This window comes from Erythrolamprus reginae, chromosome Z (assembly GCF_031021105.1).
Source record: "Erythrolamprus reginae isolate rEryReg1 chromosome Z, rEryReg1.hap1, whole genome shotgun sequence".
Taxonomy (NCBI): Eukaryota; Metazoa; Chordata; class Lepidosauria; order Squamata; family Dipsadidae; genus Erythrolamprus; species Erythrolamprus reginae.
In genome coordinates this window covers 93,024,956-93,038,983 of record NC_091963.1, presented here as the reverse complement: position 1 = coordinate 93,038,983, position 14,028 = coordinate 93,024,956, and the positions used below count along the sequence as shown (strand labels likewise).

The 14,028-nt window shown below is 44.4% G+C and overlaps 1 protein-coding gene across 8 annotated transcripts in view; it reads right to left on the bottom strand.

The window, feature by feature from the left end:
• Window positions 1-7,173, bottom strand: part of PCGF2 (polycomb group ring finger 2) — a 36,767-nt gene extending 29,594 nt beyond the window's left edge. For 2 of the 8 annotated variants that reach the window (XM_070728055.1, XM_070728056.1), the window contains exons 1-2: window positions 3,233-3,285; window positions 2,801-3,149 (exon numbers count right to left, since the gene is read on the bottom strand). In XM_070728055.1, coding sequence (XP_070584156.1) covers window positions 2,801-2,847 — 47 coding nt within the window. In that variant the 5' untranslated portion in view covers window positions 2,848-3,149; window positions 3,233-3,285. Of the gene's footprint in view, window positions 1-269; window positions 1,371-2,800; window positions 3,150-3,232; window positions 4,616-6,917 lie in introns of those variants that run through there. The other 6 variants (XM_070728054.1, XM_070728062.1, XM_070728057.1 and 3 more) reach the window with 6 other exon arrangements.
• Window positions 7,174-14,028: the final 6,855 nt, after the last annotated feature.

The following is a 14,028-nucleotide window of genomic DNA, read 5'->3' as shown; positions in this document are numbered from 1 at the left end:
ATAGATGAGTTGAAGTTGAAAAAGAGTGACTGGCACTCCACTAGTTGAGGGTAGAGTAAAACCTGGGTTTCCCCATTTTAGACCAACACCTTGACCCCTTCCCCACACAGGGACTGGTTGCAGTATAGTACACATATTCATTTCATCATCATGAAAAATCTCAAATACTTCATTTTTAAAGCACTCTTTCAAACTGTGCTTATTTCCTTATCAACAAATAAATAATTTTAAGATCTAAAATTACTTTTCTACAGCAGAATGGTACTTACTTGATTGATCGCTTCAAGTAATCTTTCTTCTATTTTATTTCACAAGGACAACCTTCTGAGATAGCTTGGGTTGAAAAAGAGTGACTGACCCCACACTACTACCACTGGCTGGGAGTGGAGCAAAACCTGGATTTACCCATCCTAGAACAACATTTTGACCTCTTCCCCACACAGGGATTCTCTCCCCACTTTGAATTCATTGGGGTTTACTGACGGGTAAGGGTGATATTAATTTCCAGGATTAATGTAAAATAATACAATTTTTGTTTAACTATATATTTTGCAAATATAATTAATTGACTTTAGTTGCTGTTCTGAAATAACCGCTGAAGTGGGATAGAACTTTTTACAGAAAATACATAGAAAATGAATATTACTAATTTAGACTTTTAAGATTGGGGGAGAAATAGCCCAATGTTGAAAACAGAATTAACGTTAAATTTTAGATAGGTTGGCAGGGGACTAGAAAGTGGCAAAATATTTTGGGTCAGTCAGCTAGGAGTTTCACCCTGCACATCTGTTTTGAAAAAGACATAATCCTCCCTCTGCTCCTACAAAGGATTTTGGCTGAGCCATTGGTGTTATCTTTCTTGGTGGGTTAGATTTTGAATTAACAGAACCTTCCCATTCCCAATTTTCAAATTGATAAGATGAAAAAAATATTTCTCCCAAATGTTGGGGATTTTTGTTGGGGGGGTTTTTTGTTGGTTTTTAAAGCAGGCTTTTCCCATTCTCCCAGCTATAATAAGCCATCATCTATCTTGTACAAAGAAGAAAAAGTTAGTTTAACGCCAGAAATAACAACATCTTGGGCTCAAACAAAACAAAGAATGCTTCATTTTTTTGACTCTTGCAGAACAACTGCACTAGACTTCGTATGGAGATTTAATCCTATTCTTTGTGGATTAAACCAAATTTGAAGTGCCTTATCACACAAAATGTGCTTAGGATACAATGATACCTGTTCTCATATCTTATTACTGCTTGTTCGCTCTTTTTTCTTTTACTGTTTTCTTATATTTATTTATCTTTTACTATTCATTTCCCCCCAACATGCATGTGTACCTATGTCTGTACATGCATGCATACATGCGCACACCCACACCGATATATATAATACTAAGCTTTCCAGACTAGACTTCCAGGTTTGATTAAAAGGTTGTAAGCCACCAAAGGTATATTAAAATTACTAACATCATAAACCTTTTCCCAACCTACAGATTACTCTAACAAGCCAGCAAGATCAGAAGGTGGCTGTGAATTATGTGCATGGTACTTTAACTATCTTGAAGGCTTGGATTGGGAAAGGTTTGTATCTACCCAGCCACAGCCAGCTTCATGAACTGAGGCTAAGCCAGCATGCAGGTCATTGGTAACACTTTGCCTTCTTGGATTTGGAGTTATTTTCATTCAGTTCTTGGATCAGTTTTTTTTTCCTCCCACCAATACTTTGCCAAGCCTTCGTTCTCATCTAAAGGTTACAACTATAATTGTTCCATAGACTGCTTTAAAAAGCCTTCTTAAATATGCAATGAAAACCATGCTTGCAAATAAATGCACATTGGATACACACACACACCCTGAAGAAACCAAAAGAAAATAAGAAAGTCGCTGTTGCTGTTTCTCTACCTGACTTTTTTACTCAGAAATAAATTCCCAGGGACTGATTCGGAGTATGCAGAGATAGCAGCGTGGTAATGAAACAAATGTAACTTGACCCTGTGACCTGCAAGTGAAAAGCACCTCTCTTGTCTTTTGCAACCGGAGGCAAGCTTGCTTCAACTCCTTTCCAAATTGGCTGTAGATGGAGTCCCATATCAAGTTAAAAGAAGACTACCTGCAGGAAAAGATGGGCTCTGGAGATCCATTGATGCCTTCTGGTATTATGTACTGCTTTTGTTGTTGGGCTTTAGTTTCACTGAAGCTGTGGGAAGCTCTGAACTGAGGACAGTAATGCCATGATGAATTTGTTGGGTATCTCTGAGTTGCTTCCTCCAACTCAAACATGTACATTTGCCAAGTTGGAGTAAAGACTTAGTCCAACTTGGCTACCAAATGTGGGCTGCCGAGAGTCCCCCCCCCTCCCTTCCAGGAGAGAATGTTTTGTTAGAACAGAATTCAATCTAGAATCTTGGAAATGCCACCGAGAATTTGAAGACTTCCCAGTTTGCATCGTTTTCAACTCTCAGAAAGGCAGATAAGTTCGTTTCCCAGTATATTGTTGACAAGAAAGAAAAATGGTGGGGCCTCACAGCCCCCAGTTGTAGGCCATCAAACTTCAGTTTCCATTTGCTTTTTTAAAAAATGTAACTAACAACTGTAGCACCAGATGGTGAAAATGCATTTATTTCTACCCAGTTAAATCCGAGATCTTCAGCCCAAGATGGTGAATATTATCTCACAGACAAACAAGCGCATTTTTTAAAAAAAGAGCCCGTTGACTAAAAACACATTGGATTTACAGGTATATCCCTTGAAACCAGTGGTAGCGATTCCGAATTTAAATAGCATTGCCTTCTGTCCCAACTCACCTGGCAAACTGGCGGATTGAAATGCGAAGTGTAGTCCTCAAAACCATCAACCTACGGCTCACTCCTGTCCCGTGGAAGCGAAAGTTTATCAGGGCGAGACGAGGGGGAGGAAGCGTCTGGGCTGGTTCAGGGCCAAGGGGAGGCTGCAGAAAAGTTGGCGCTCTCCAAGCGTTTTCTGCCTCTCTAGTCTTCACTGGGGAGACGGAAGCGGCAGCCTAGACTGTCTGAAGGGACCCGGCTGCTCTGCCACCCTGACTGTGTGAACGTTTTTCAAAGAAGGGGAGAGACCTCAAGTCGCTCAGCCACCTCTATCGGGAATTCCACTTGATTGAAAAATCGCGCTTATTTCCTAAGGGGGGGGTGGGGTGTTGGAAAAGAGGCTGATTTTCTTGGGAGGGAGAGAGGGAGAGAGAGAGAGCGCGAAATACTTACCAGAGTTCCGATTCCTGCAGTTCAGTGGGCGTCTCCTTGAAGAATTGTGTCCCTCACTCACCCCGACACGACACGGACCCACCAAGAAGCTCCCCTCCCAGAGGCTGGCAGGACCTTCTCTCTCAGGTTCCTGCTTTCCAGTGACTTGCAGCAAAAAGGCGATTAGCGGAAACTCTTTGAAGGGGAGAAGGAGCAGCTGTTCTTTCTCCCTGAGTAGGATTCGTTGCCTGACCCTGAGTATCGCATTCCTTCCGCAACTCTGGTAAGCTTTCGATACCGAGTACTGTGGTGCCCACCCTCTCCTACTTCTCGAGATGCTCACCTCAAATTTGCTATTTCTCACAGCAATGTGGGGAGTGTAGAACCAGTCGGCCACCGCATCAGGAGACAATTGACCCGCGCGGCTGGGATCAGGTCCATCTAGCCTGGCCGCCGTGCCGGCTCCAAAAATACGCGGCTAGATGTGTTGGCGAGAGAAGCTCCACTGGCTTTGGCCGATGGAGAATTATCTATTCTAATTGATCTTCCCGTTCATCACTGTGTGGATGGATCTCTGGATCTTGAAGCCCCTCATCCAAAACATATATGATTACGACCCCCCCCTCCCGCAATATGTGCATTGCGCCATCTGAAAAAATAAATCACCCACCCCAGTATTAGCCTCTATCTCATTTATTCTTCTGGAAAAATTCAATCTGGCCTTCCCGAATCTGATGCTTTCCAATGGCAGCGCAACCTTGGATTTATGCTTGAAGGATATCCTAATATCCTGGAGGATATCAGATGGGAGAAAGCTGCTTTAAACTGCCTATTGTTTCCTGAAAAGTCTTGAGTGGACTTGGCAGCGTCACTTCCTTAATCAAATGTTCCCCCATCCAACCCTAAACACTTGTTTACCTCGCAGACCTATCGATTTATCTAGGTGTCGGTCTAGAGTTCCAACTAATTCCAGGGCCCTACTTTCTGAACGTGTTGGGAAGGGATAGTTCAAGCACCTATAGAAGGTGCCAGATTGGGGAAGGGTTGATCAAGATTTTTCATCTCAGAAGAAAGTAGGGGAAGATTTCCGAAGCTTCTTTCCAGATCTAAAACTACGCTTTCTCCACCTCCCCCAAACCACCATTCAAGGCAAACACTACTTACACAGTTACCACTATGTGTGTGGGTATGTAGCTGAATCCATTTATGTTCAGGGGATGTTTGATCTTCTGGTTGAAGAGAGAGGGGGGGAAACAGAGCAGGAGAAGAGGCGCCCCAATAACAAACGAATAGATCATCTATCAATCTGGAACACTAGCTCTTTCTACTTTTCTCCCTCAGCTTTCATACAGCAGGTTCAGTGGTGGAATCCTACCCAAGACCTGAGGAAAACCCCCAAGAAACAGATACTTCCCCTTAAAGGCAATGCAAGGGGCAAACCCCCCCCCCCAAGGGTTGTGGTTATTAAACAATTCTGTTCTTCAAAGCTGAAAAGATAGACTTGAGACAATATTGAGGGAACTGTAACAAAGATACAAGAACATGGGCTCAACTTCATTAAGCACAGAACTGTGATTTATTTGTGGCAGTTCAGTTGGAATTTCGGACACTTTTTTAATTTCTGGAGAAATGGTTCTTTCTACAGAGAAGGGTTTTTTAAAAGACTTTAATAAAAAAATTATTCCTTTCAAATTTAAAGCAAAACACCAGCGAAAACGTTTTCCCTCGAAAGTTTAAAAAAAGGACCCGACTGGTATCCCAGATTCAAGGGCATTCACTCCAAGTGCATCCCATTCCTCCAAGTTAAGGCGAATAATTGAATGGCTATGGTGTTGCGGCCTCTAACTTTTCAAAGAAAAGGTGAAAAATGATAACCATTATTCTACCCATGGATATAAAAAGCGGGTGCCTCTATGCCTCTTTTCAATGCAAGAGATACGGTTTCTTTGTTGAATATTTGAAAACAAGGTCTATTTCTACCCCTTAATTTAACTTGTTGCTACAAACAAAATATCTGTTTTAAAGCAGAAATTACCAATTTGGGAGGAGTGGGGAGACATCGGAATCCCAAACAGGAAAGTGAATTTTGTGAGGAGAAATGAATAACCGACGTTTAGGAAGGTAAATTACTTTTGTTCCCATATCTCTATTAATGTTACTTCTATTTCTCCTTTCGGAATTTGCCTGTGGTCGGATTTACAGGACTCGCATTCATCTGTGGCCTTAAGAGCGAGCGCGGTGGTAGCCCAAAGAACATCTGGAGATAATGGGGGAGCGAGAGATCAGAGCGCACAGCACCCTTAGAAAAATTTCCACTAGCCCCTCCCACACTGAGCCAGATCTCTCTTTTTCTCGTCCTTCCAACCGGTCTTTCAGGCGGGGAGGGGGTGTTTCTTTCTCCCGGCCCCTACTTTCCAACCTATCTTCGCGACAATAAAAGCCAACCGTTCTCCCGCTTCTTTCTCGCGTCTTCCCCATAAAATCCTCAGGACGTTTCCTGCCTCCCCCGTTTACCACCACCCCGAAAAGCACGTTCCCACGTGATTTAGGAATGACAGACACACACACCCCTTTCTCGTGCCAGTCTAGATTTTCCAGATTCGATTTTAACCCGCTGCTTCCAGAACCGAAGGAAAGAAAGTAAGTCAGGCATATTCACAAAAATCTTTCTGCTTCAACGCAAAGTGAAATATTATATTCTTCCTTCTCCCTTCCTTCCCCAATTTTCTCGACGTAATGCGCCATATTGTGGTTGTAATCCCCCCTTCCCGTTTATCAAATCCAACCCACCATGGCAATTCCAAGAGCTGCGGACTACACGTTCCCCCAACTATGGAGGTGGTTTAAGATTATGGGTATCATAAGGTTAGGATTTGGGGAGCTGGAAGGCACGAGTTTTGGAAACCAGTCATTTTTAAAGAGTTGATAACATTTCCCCTTATTTTCCCTCCTCGCAAATAAATGCGCGCGCGTGCGTGCACACACACACACACAGAGGCACTACTCGGGCCTAGGACAAACTGCGCGCATACTTGCTCGCCTGACATTTGGATCTCACAAGCTGCCCCCTCTCTTCTTGCGAGAGAGGAGAGATCCGCGGCCGAGCCTGATTCCAGTGTTCCGACTACAGGCTCCTGTCTGCCAAGGTTTAGTCCCATTCCAATGGGCTGTCTGGCCCCCACTGCTGCCCCCACTGCTTTGTTCCGCTCCGTAGCAAGCGGGCTCAGTTCCAGCCGTTCCGACTCTTGGCGAAAAGGCCCCTCGAGTTCAAAGCCCCGTCTGCTGCCCAAAGGCACCAGCGAAAGGGAACTCGGGCTGCCGCCCCGCGCCCTAGCTGCAAAGCCGGGCGGGGGAGGGCGGCGAGGGGATGGGGCTCCTAGGATTCCAAGATCAGGAAATCCGAAGAGGGCACTTTGGAAAAATCTTCCCCAGCATCCCTCCCCAGCAGTGAATAAGCCCCGCGCCGACAACCACCGCCATAACAAAGAAAGCCGAGAAGGGCTGACAAATTTCGAGAGAGAGATCGGCCATTTTGAAAGGAACGCCGAGAAGTGAGGAGGGGGAAAGGAAGAAAACGACGAACAGGAGCGACGGAGTGACAAAGAGAGAAGCGAAGGGGAAGAGGAAGGGCACCGCCCGGGGCTAGCGAAAGCCCCCCCGGGTGAAGAGAAGGTCGGTTTGGGAGCGGAATGTGTTCAAGCCCTACCTGATCACGGATCCTTTCTAGGGGCGCACCGAAGCAGCAAAATACGGGACTGAAGAATGGAGAGAGGATGGGTGGGAAACACACCCCTCGCCCCGTTTATACGAATCACTTTTCAATTTAAATATATACATATGCATATAACAGACTCCCAAGCAGAGCTTCTGGAAGCAACCGCCCCTCTTCCTGCGGCTGAACTACCGTACGAGGGAGGGAGGGCAGGGGAATCAACAAAAGGGCCCTCCCCCGTCCTCTGGACAGCAAACCCCGCCCCCTTGGCAGCCACGTGACTTCATTCCTTAGGGTGCTTGCCAAGTCCCTTTTAAAAAACAATAAATAAAAGAGGAACCCCAGCGGGTCTTTCTCTGCCTCTCCGCCTCCAGACAAGACACGAAGCAGCTCAACAATCCAAAGCCTCCAAGCTTCAGCCAGACAACAGAGGCGTCAAATTCCTCTGCACAGCTCAAACAAAACCGAACGGCAACGAACAGCTGTAGCTCATCTGTACCGGAGAAGAAAGAAAAGCCGTGGCTTCGGCGCGTCCTTCCTTTCCCTTCCCATCTTCGCCCGCTTAAACTCCCCGCATCGGATGAAGAAAAGAGGTGCCGGCAAAGGCGAGGAAGAAAAGCTTCGAGAAGACGTTTAGGAAAATCTGCTAAACTGCAATTTAAAAAATCCTGTAGTCTTTGAATATTGAATACACAAACGCGCGCGCCTCCAGTCCTACAGGTTAATTTAGCGACCACAAAACTGTGCCCGGTTCCACCAGTTCTATTAAATTCCAGGACTTTTACTTGAAATCTCGACAGTTGCCGCGTGAATAAAGCATTCATTCTTTTTTCTAATGTAGCATTTCGCGACAATTTTGCTCCACGAAAACTGACGCGTTACGAATGTGAGGAAAAAATGCTAAGGAGGGAGTAGTATCTAAATAACAAAATACAGTAGTAATTTATTGCATTTCTCATGTGTCTGTAATCTTAGACTAAAGCATGTTTAGGCACTATACTACTTAGTGAACAATAAACAATTTTCTAAAAAACCTAAATCCGCACTATCCAATTGGTAAGGAGCTATGGTTATGAGAGAAATAATGAAAATAAAACAAAATACAAAGTAGAAACAGAGTAGAGGTGTATTGCGGATTATCTTTCTGGACAGTGAGAAATGATCCAACTAAAAATTAAGGACAGCAGGATGCCAGTCCAGATGGATGTGGTATACAAATGATTTTTAAAAATAAACTAGTGAGGCTCGGAGTCGGAGTACTGTATACTGAAAGTAGTTTGCTTTTCAATCTGAAGTACGGGATTTCAATGGTAGGAGTTTGCTGGGTCACTCACAAATGATCCTTTTTGGAAGTAACAGTAAACATTTTATGAGCAGAGTTAAATTTAAAATACGATAAGTTTGATTCTCCTCCTCCTCCCATCTCTGCTCTTGATCTTCCTTTCCAGAGGATAACAAAAGAGAGTTCAGAAGCTGTTGCGCTCAGAGGCTGTTGGCCTGGTCAGTTTAAAATCAGCCTTCCTGAAGGGGGTCACCTTTGTTTCTTTTAAATCTTTCTAGTGGTAACAACGGCGAAGAACCACCCGCCTGTGGTTCTACTGTGTGCTATTCTACCGTCAGATTCCTCAACCCCATTTAGTTACATGAAAACATCCTCACATCACAGTTACACCCTTCCTCGTGTGATCGGTGAACTTGCACGTGGTCAGTGCAGGCCACGTGAGCTTAGTTGCTTTCTCCCTGGTGGAGAAATTCCGCGCCTAGTGCAGAGTTTTTCTGCATTACCGAGCCAACTCTTGGACAGGCAAGCGGATCTCTTTCTTTTCTTTGCCTAAGAGTTAGGGGGGCGAGTCAAGAACATGGTTGCGAAGAGCAAGGCGGGTTTCAGATCCATCCAGTGGCTGGTGAATTGGGGTCATAAATCCTGATTTAAAAAGGATAAGAATTGGAAGAATGAAAAAACCACTTCAGAACTTTATATCAGCCTAATCAAAATGTATTAACTTTTTTCCCCCTTAGTGCCGCTACTACGGTTTTGCCTAACTGGTAGCTGTTTTTTCCTTTCCCCCGCAGTATAGGAGTTTGGCCTCGACTGGAAACCTTGCATCCTGCCGAGAGACCGCGCAGACTTAAGAGCGCCTTTTGGGAATTGTAAGGACGCCTGGCGCAGCCAGATCCAAGTGCCGCAGCAATTTTTTGTTGCTGCTGTTGCCGGACGAACAGTCGCGTCAGCCACACGTCACTCCTCCTGGCAAGCGTTTTTGAATGGGGGAAAGCTGTTCTTTTTTGTTAGACCTTTTTTGCTAGCCCTCGAAGATTTCAATGGACAGAGAGCTTTCCTCGCTAGAAAACCAGGCCAGCGAACCTGTCTGGCGATTTGTCACGATCTCGAGACTCAAAAACCACCCCTTCGAATCTTGACGCACGCACACACACACCATTCAGAGGTGTCTCTCCGATTCCTTCAGAACCACCGCGGACATGTCTTTTCTGTCTCCAGCTGAAAGCGAAGAGAGTAGATCAGGGAGAAGCTATTCTTCTCTTCGAAGTGCCAGATTTTTCCCCCAACTCTCCGAAGAGTTTAGACTATTAGTCCCATCGTTCTGATATGTCAGGGGCCCAGGGGCCCAACAGACGTTTGTATGTGTTTATATATATGTTTGGGGGTTTTTTTCAATGGGATGAACTGATCCACGATGTTGCTTCCAATATTCAACCACGATCTGGGATGCGGTCTGTCCTCTTCGTGGTGCACAGCACGGGCCAATCAGCCGGGGAAAGGCATTTCCAGATCCTGTGACTGTGCCACAGCCCCTACCGGAGACCCACTGACCCCTCGACCTCCCTGTGTCTGGATCGAGAGGAGGGAGCGATCAGGGGAGCATCCGGGTCACTAAAATCTAGAAGCAGAGGCTTCCTCGCCCTTTCTTGTTTGCTCCCTGCCGGTACTCAAAAGTATAGGAGCCCCACCTACTGTGGGTGGAAGGTAGATGGCAACCTCCAGGCAGGGAGCAGAATCGCGGAGGGAGCGGGAGCTTGCAACAAAGCACAACAAGGCGACACTGCTGCACAAAGACAGGTGCCTGCCTCTTAGTTCTTCCCCCAGCGAATAAGTGGCAATGCTTCAGAGCTGATGCCGATTTTCAAAGCCTGCATTTTCTTAGATGCGCACACCAACCTTAATTGTGAGTGCAACCCGAGAGAAACCTGCTCAGAGATTAGTCCAGGCGAGATTATCGGAGTCTTAAAACTGAACTAGTAGACAGAATAAAATCCCAGAAAGCCAAAGGGACGTCTTAATAACCCGCTGCTCCCTGTTCCCAACACAGAAGCTATTTGTTCTCCTTCACAGGGATACAAGTTATATAGAAATACTTTTCTATGCATATGCTACATACCGGTAATATATAAAGTAAAATGAATTTTGCCCTGCAATGCCAAACTTTGCATATTTGCAAGAGACTATGGCACACGATCCTTATACAGGTGTACAAGTTCACCGGGTTCAAGAGAGCTTACCCCCAAATTTAAGTAAACCTACAAAGTTAGCTTTGTGATTATCTTGCAGAAATCTATTGTATTTCCATTTGTTATGCTAAGGGATAGTATAATATGCTAAATTGAATTAAGGGGCAAATCTTTTTTTAAAAGATGGTGCTTTTAAAAAAAATCACTGTACCAAATTTTTCAGCGCCTTTCTTGCCCACTTTCTGCCTAGGGAACCTTTTCCTTTCTTACAGAGGTAAAATATAGAACTACAGACACAGTAACAAATTAATGTACTGAAAACATGTCGAAATAAAATTGAGTTTTAAGACTGTAGCTGATCTTTCTGCTTTTATCTTTGTAGAACATGTGAAATGATTAAGAACTTATATATTTATTTAATTCCTCTCTTTATTATTATTTTTAAATAACTCAAGCTATGTGTAATAATCCTCCCTCCTATTGTCATCACAACAGCAACCCCATGAATTGATTTGGGCTGAGAGAAAGTGCCCTGCCCAAAGTCACCCAGCTGGCCTAAGGTTAAGGCTTAAGCAAGCCTAACTCTAAGGGGAGGACTCACAGTATCTTGGTTTTTGGCCTGATGCTTGAACCATTAGATCAAACTGACTCTCAAAATGTCAAGAGCCATTATTGTGAACATTATGATTCACAACATTACCTAACCACAGATATCCTGATATAGTAGCACTGCCTTTTTATTTATGTGCCTTCAAAACAGTTTTGATACTTAGCAACAACCTGGACAATTTCCTGCAGTTTATTTGGCAATATCTTGAAAATTGGTCTTCCTTGTTTCTTTAGGGATGAGAATGACCAAGCTTAAACCTTAAACCTGGTTTCTAGCCTGGTGCCTTTATTACTCACAAAATTGCCTTTATATCTCCAAAATAATGGTTGGGTAACACTCTAAATCAGCACTTCTCGACCTCAACAACTTAACATGGACTTCAACATACTGTACTGGCAAGAGAATACTGGGAGTTAGTTCACACACCTTAAAGATGCTTAGTTTGAGCACTACTAGTCTAAATCACCAGTGAGAAAATGGCCTGAAAGTTGTTTGCAACTAGTTTGCAACACATAATATAACAATTATAAAGCTTCTTCAGTGAGAATATCTGAGAAAAAAAGACACATCAGTAGCAGTATGAAGAAGCAGCTCCTAATGTTATCGAAATTTCCAGGCCATTATAACAATTCTGTTTACTAAATAATTCAGATCTAATATTTCCAGCACCACCTCCTCTTTCTCTAGAGGCAAGAAAAATAAGACATGTTGGTTAAAACTGTTGGGTGCACCTGATGAAAAAAAGATATAATTCCATTCACTCACATACATGTAGTCCAATTCTGAGGAAGTTTGTCAACTAGCTCAACAACTCTCAGATGAAATAAAATTATTTTCAATAAAGTGCCCCCAGGATTTCTGGTAAACAGGAATTTCCTAACAGAATGGCAGACACACGGTATTTTAAGGCCTCTTGGTTTCTCTAGTCTCTTGTCAGAATTTTGATTTGCCAACTACTGCCAGACTGCGGATTGGATCTTTTATTTTAATGACTAAAAATACATTTGAGGTAACCCATTTTTGTAGATCAGGCTTTTATAGATCAGTTTTAAAGGGATTTCATCCCTAACTCTCTAACCAGACTAAATGATTATACAAGGTATTATTTACTAATCCCATTTTAAGATACACCCGTAAAATGCATCTAAAATCCTCTCAACTACGTCTAGGACAATAACCTCATCAGCTTTATTCTCCAAGGAATCAGGACTCTCGGATATTTTCAGCAGAGTTCTACAGAAATATTTTCTTTGGATTACAACAGAACGCACCGATTCATGGCCCCTTAGAAAACGAGAACATCCTAACTGCAGATGTAAGACTTCATTTAATTTTCTTGGCGAGCTTCCCCCCAATCCGAGATAGTACAGTCCAGAGGAAATTGTGAAAGACTAAATTCATTCTCTCTCCTCGCCTTGTCAATAAATAAAAATCTCGCTCCATTCAACAGGTCTGCACATGAATTTTGAAAGTTGCTGGCCTGGGGATGTTCGACGAAAGAGGAGAGGGATCGTGAGTCTGGGCGTCGCCGCCCTATGTCTGGGCAGGGTAGGTTCTTTTGGAGACCACGGAGAAGGTTTCGAAGATTTGCCAAAGGGCGATGGCGGGGCAAAAGTCCCGTTCCTGTCCGCATCCGGTCCTCTAGGTGGTGAGAGATAGAGATGCTCTAGGGAGACATTGAAATGATTGGCCTAGCCTTTTCATGGGACGCCTCGGCGGGAAAGTTTAATTTAGTTTAATTTAATGGAATTTATATGCCGCCCCTCTCCAAGGGCTGGCTTACAATATATAAAAAGACAGTGTAGACCGAAACCCAATTAATTAAAGTTAAGAGTTAAATCTAAAAACTAAAAAAATAAATAAAATGCACTCGTACCCATTCTATCAACAAACCCACTATACATTCATGGCCATGGGGCAGAATCTAATGACCACAAGCTTGGGTGGCATAGCATAGGTAAGTCTTTAGACTCTTAAAGGCGAGGAGAGTGGGGACAGTACGAATCTGGGAGGAGAGCTAATTCCAGAGGGGCGGGACCCCCACAGAGAAGGCTCTTCCTCTTGGTCCCACCAAGTGACCTTGTCTAGTTGAGGAACCTCGAGAAGGCCGACTTTGTGGGACCTCATCGGTCACTGGGATTCATGTGGCAGGAGGTGGTCCCCTAAGTAAGAGCCATAGCCATGTAGGGCTTTATAAGTCATAACCAGGGTGGATTGCTGCCCGGATTGGGGGGGGGGGGCGTAGTGGGGAAGCAAAAATGATGCTCCACCTCAGAGCATCCAATCTGCACTGAAAGATGTTGAAAGAAAATGCAGGGCATCTTACATAAGCCAAGCTTACAGTGTGGTAGTAAAAAAAAAAGATGGCCTTTCAGTGGTCATAACCAACACTTTGAATTGAGTCTGGAAACCAATTGGCAGCCAGTGCAGACCACAGAGTATTGGAGAGAAGTGAACATGTCTGGGTAGTCCCATGACTGCTGGGGGGGGCTGCATTCTGCACAATTTGTAGGGAACACTCTTCAAAGGTAGCTCCTTGTAGAGAGCATTGCCGTAGTCGAACCTCGAGATGACAAGGGCATGAGTGGCTGTGAGTAGAGACTCCCTTTCCAGATAGGGCTGCAACTGAGTCTGCGGAGAGGGGCGGCATACAAATCCAATAAATAAATAAATAACTGGTGCACCAGGCAAAACTGGGCAAACGCCCCTCTCGCCACAGCTGACAGAGGATGTTCCAAAGTCAGCTGTGGATTGAGGAGGACACCCAAGTTGCGGACCATCTCTGAGGGGGTCAAAAGCCCCCCCCCAAATAATGGACGGACAGATGGAATTGTCCTTGGGAGGCAGAAGAACCCACAGTCACACCATCTCGTCGGGTTGAGTTTGAGTCTGTTGGCACCCATCCAGACCCTAAGAGCATCCAGACAGGCATATTACTTTCACTGCTTCACTGAATGGACACGGGTGGAAATGTACAGCTGAGTGTTATCAGCATACTGATGGCAACTCACCCGGTTAGTTTAGGTT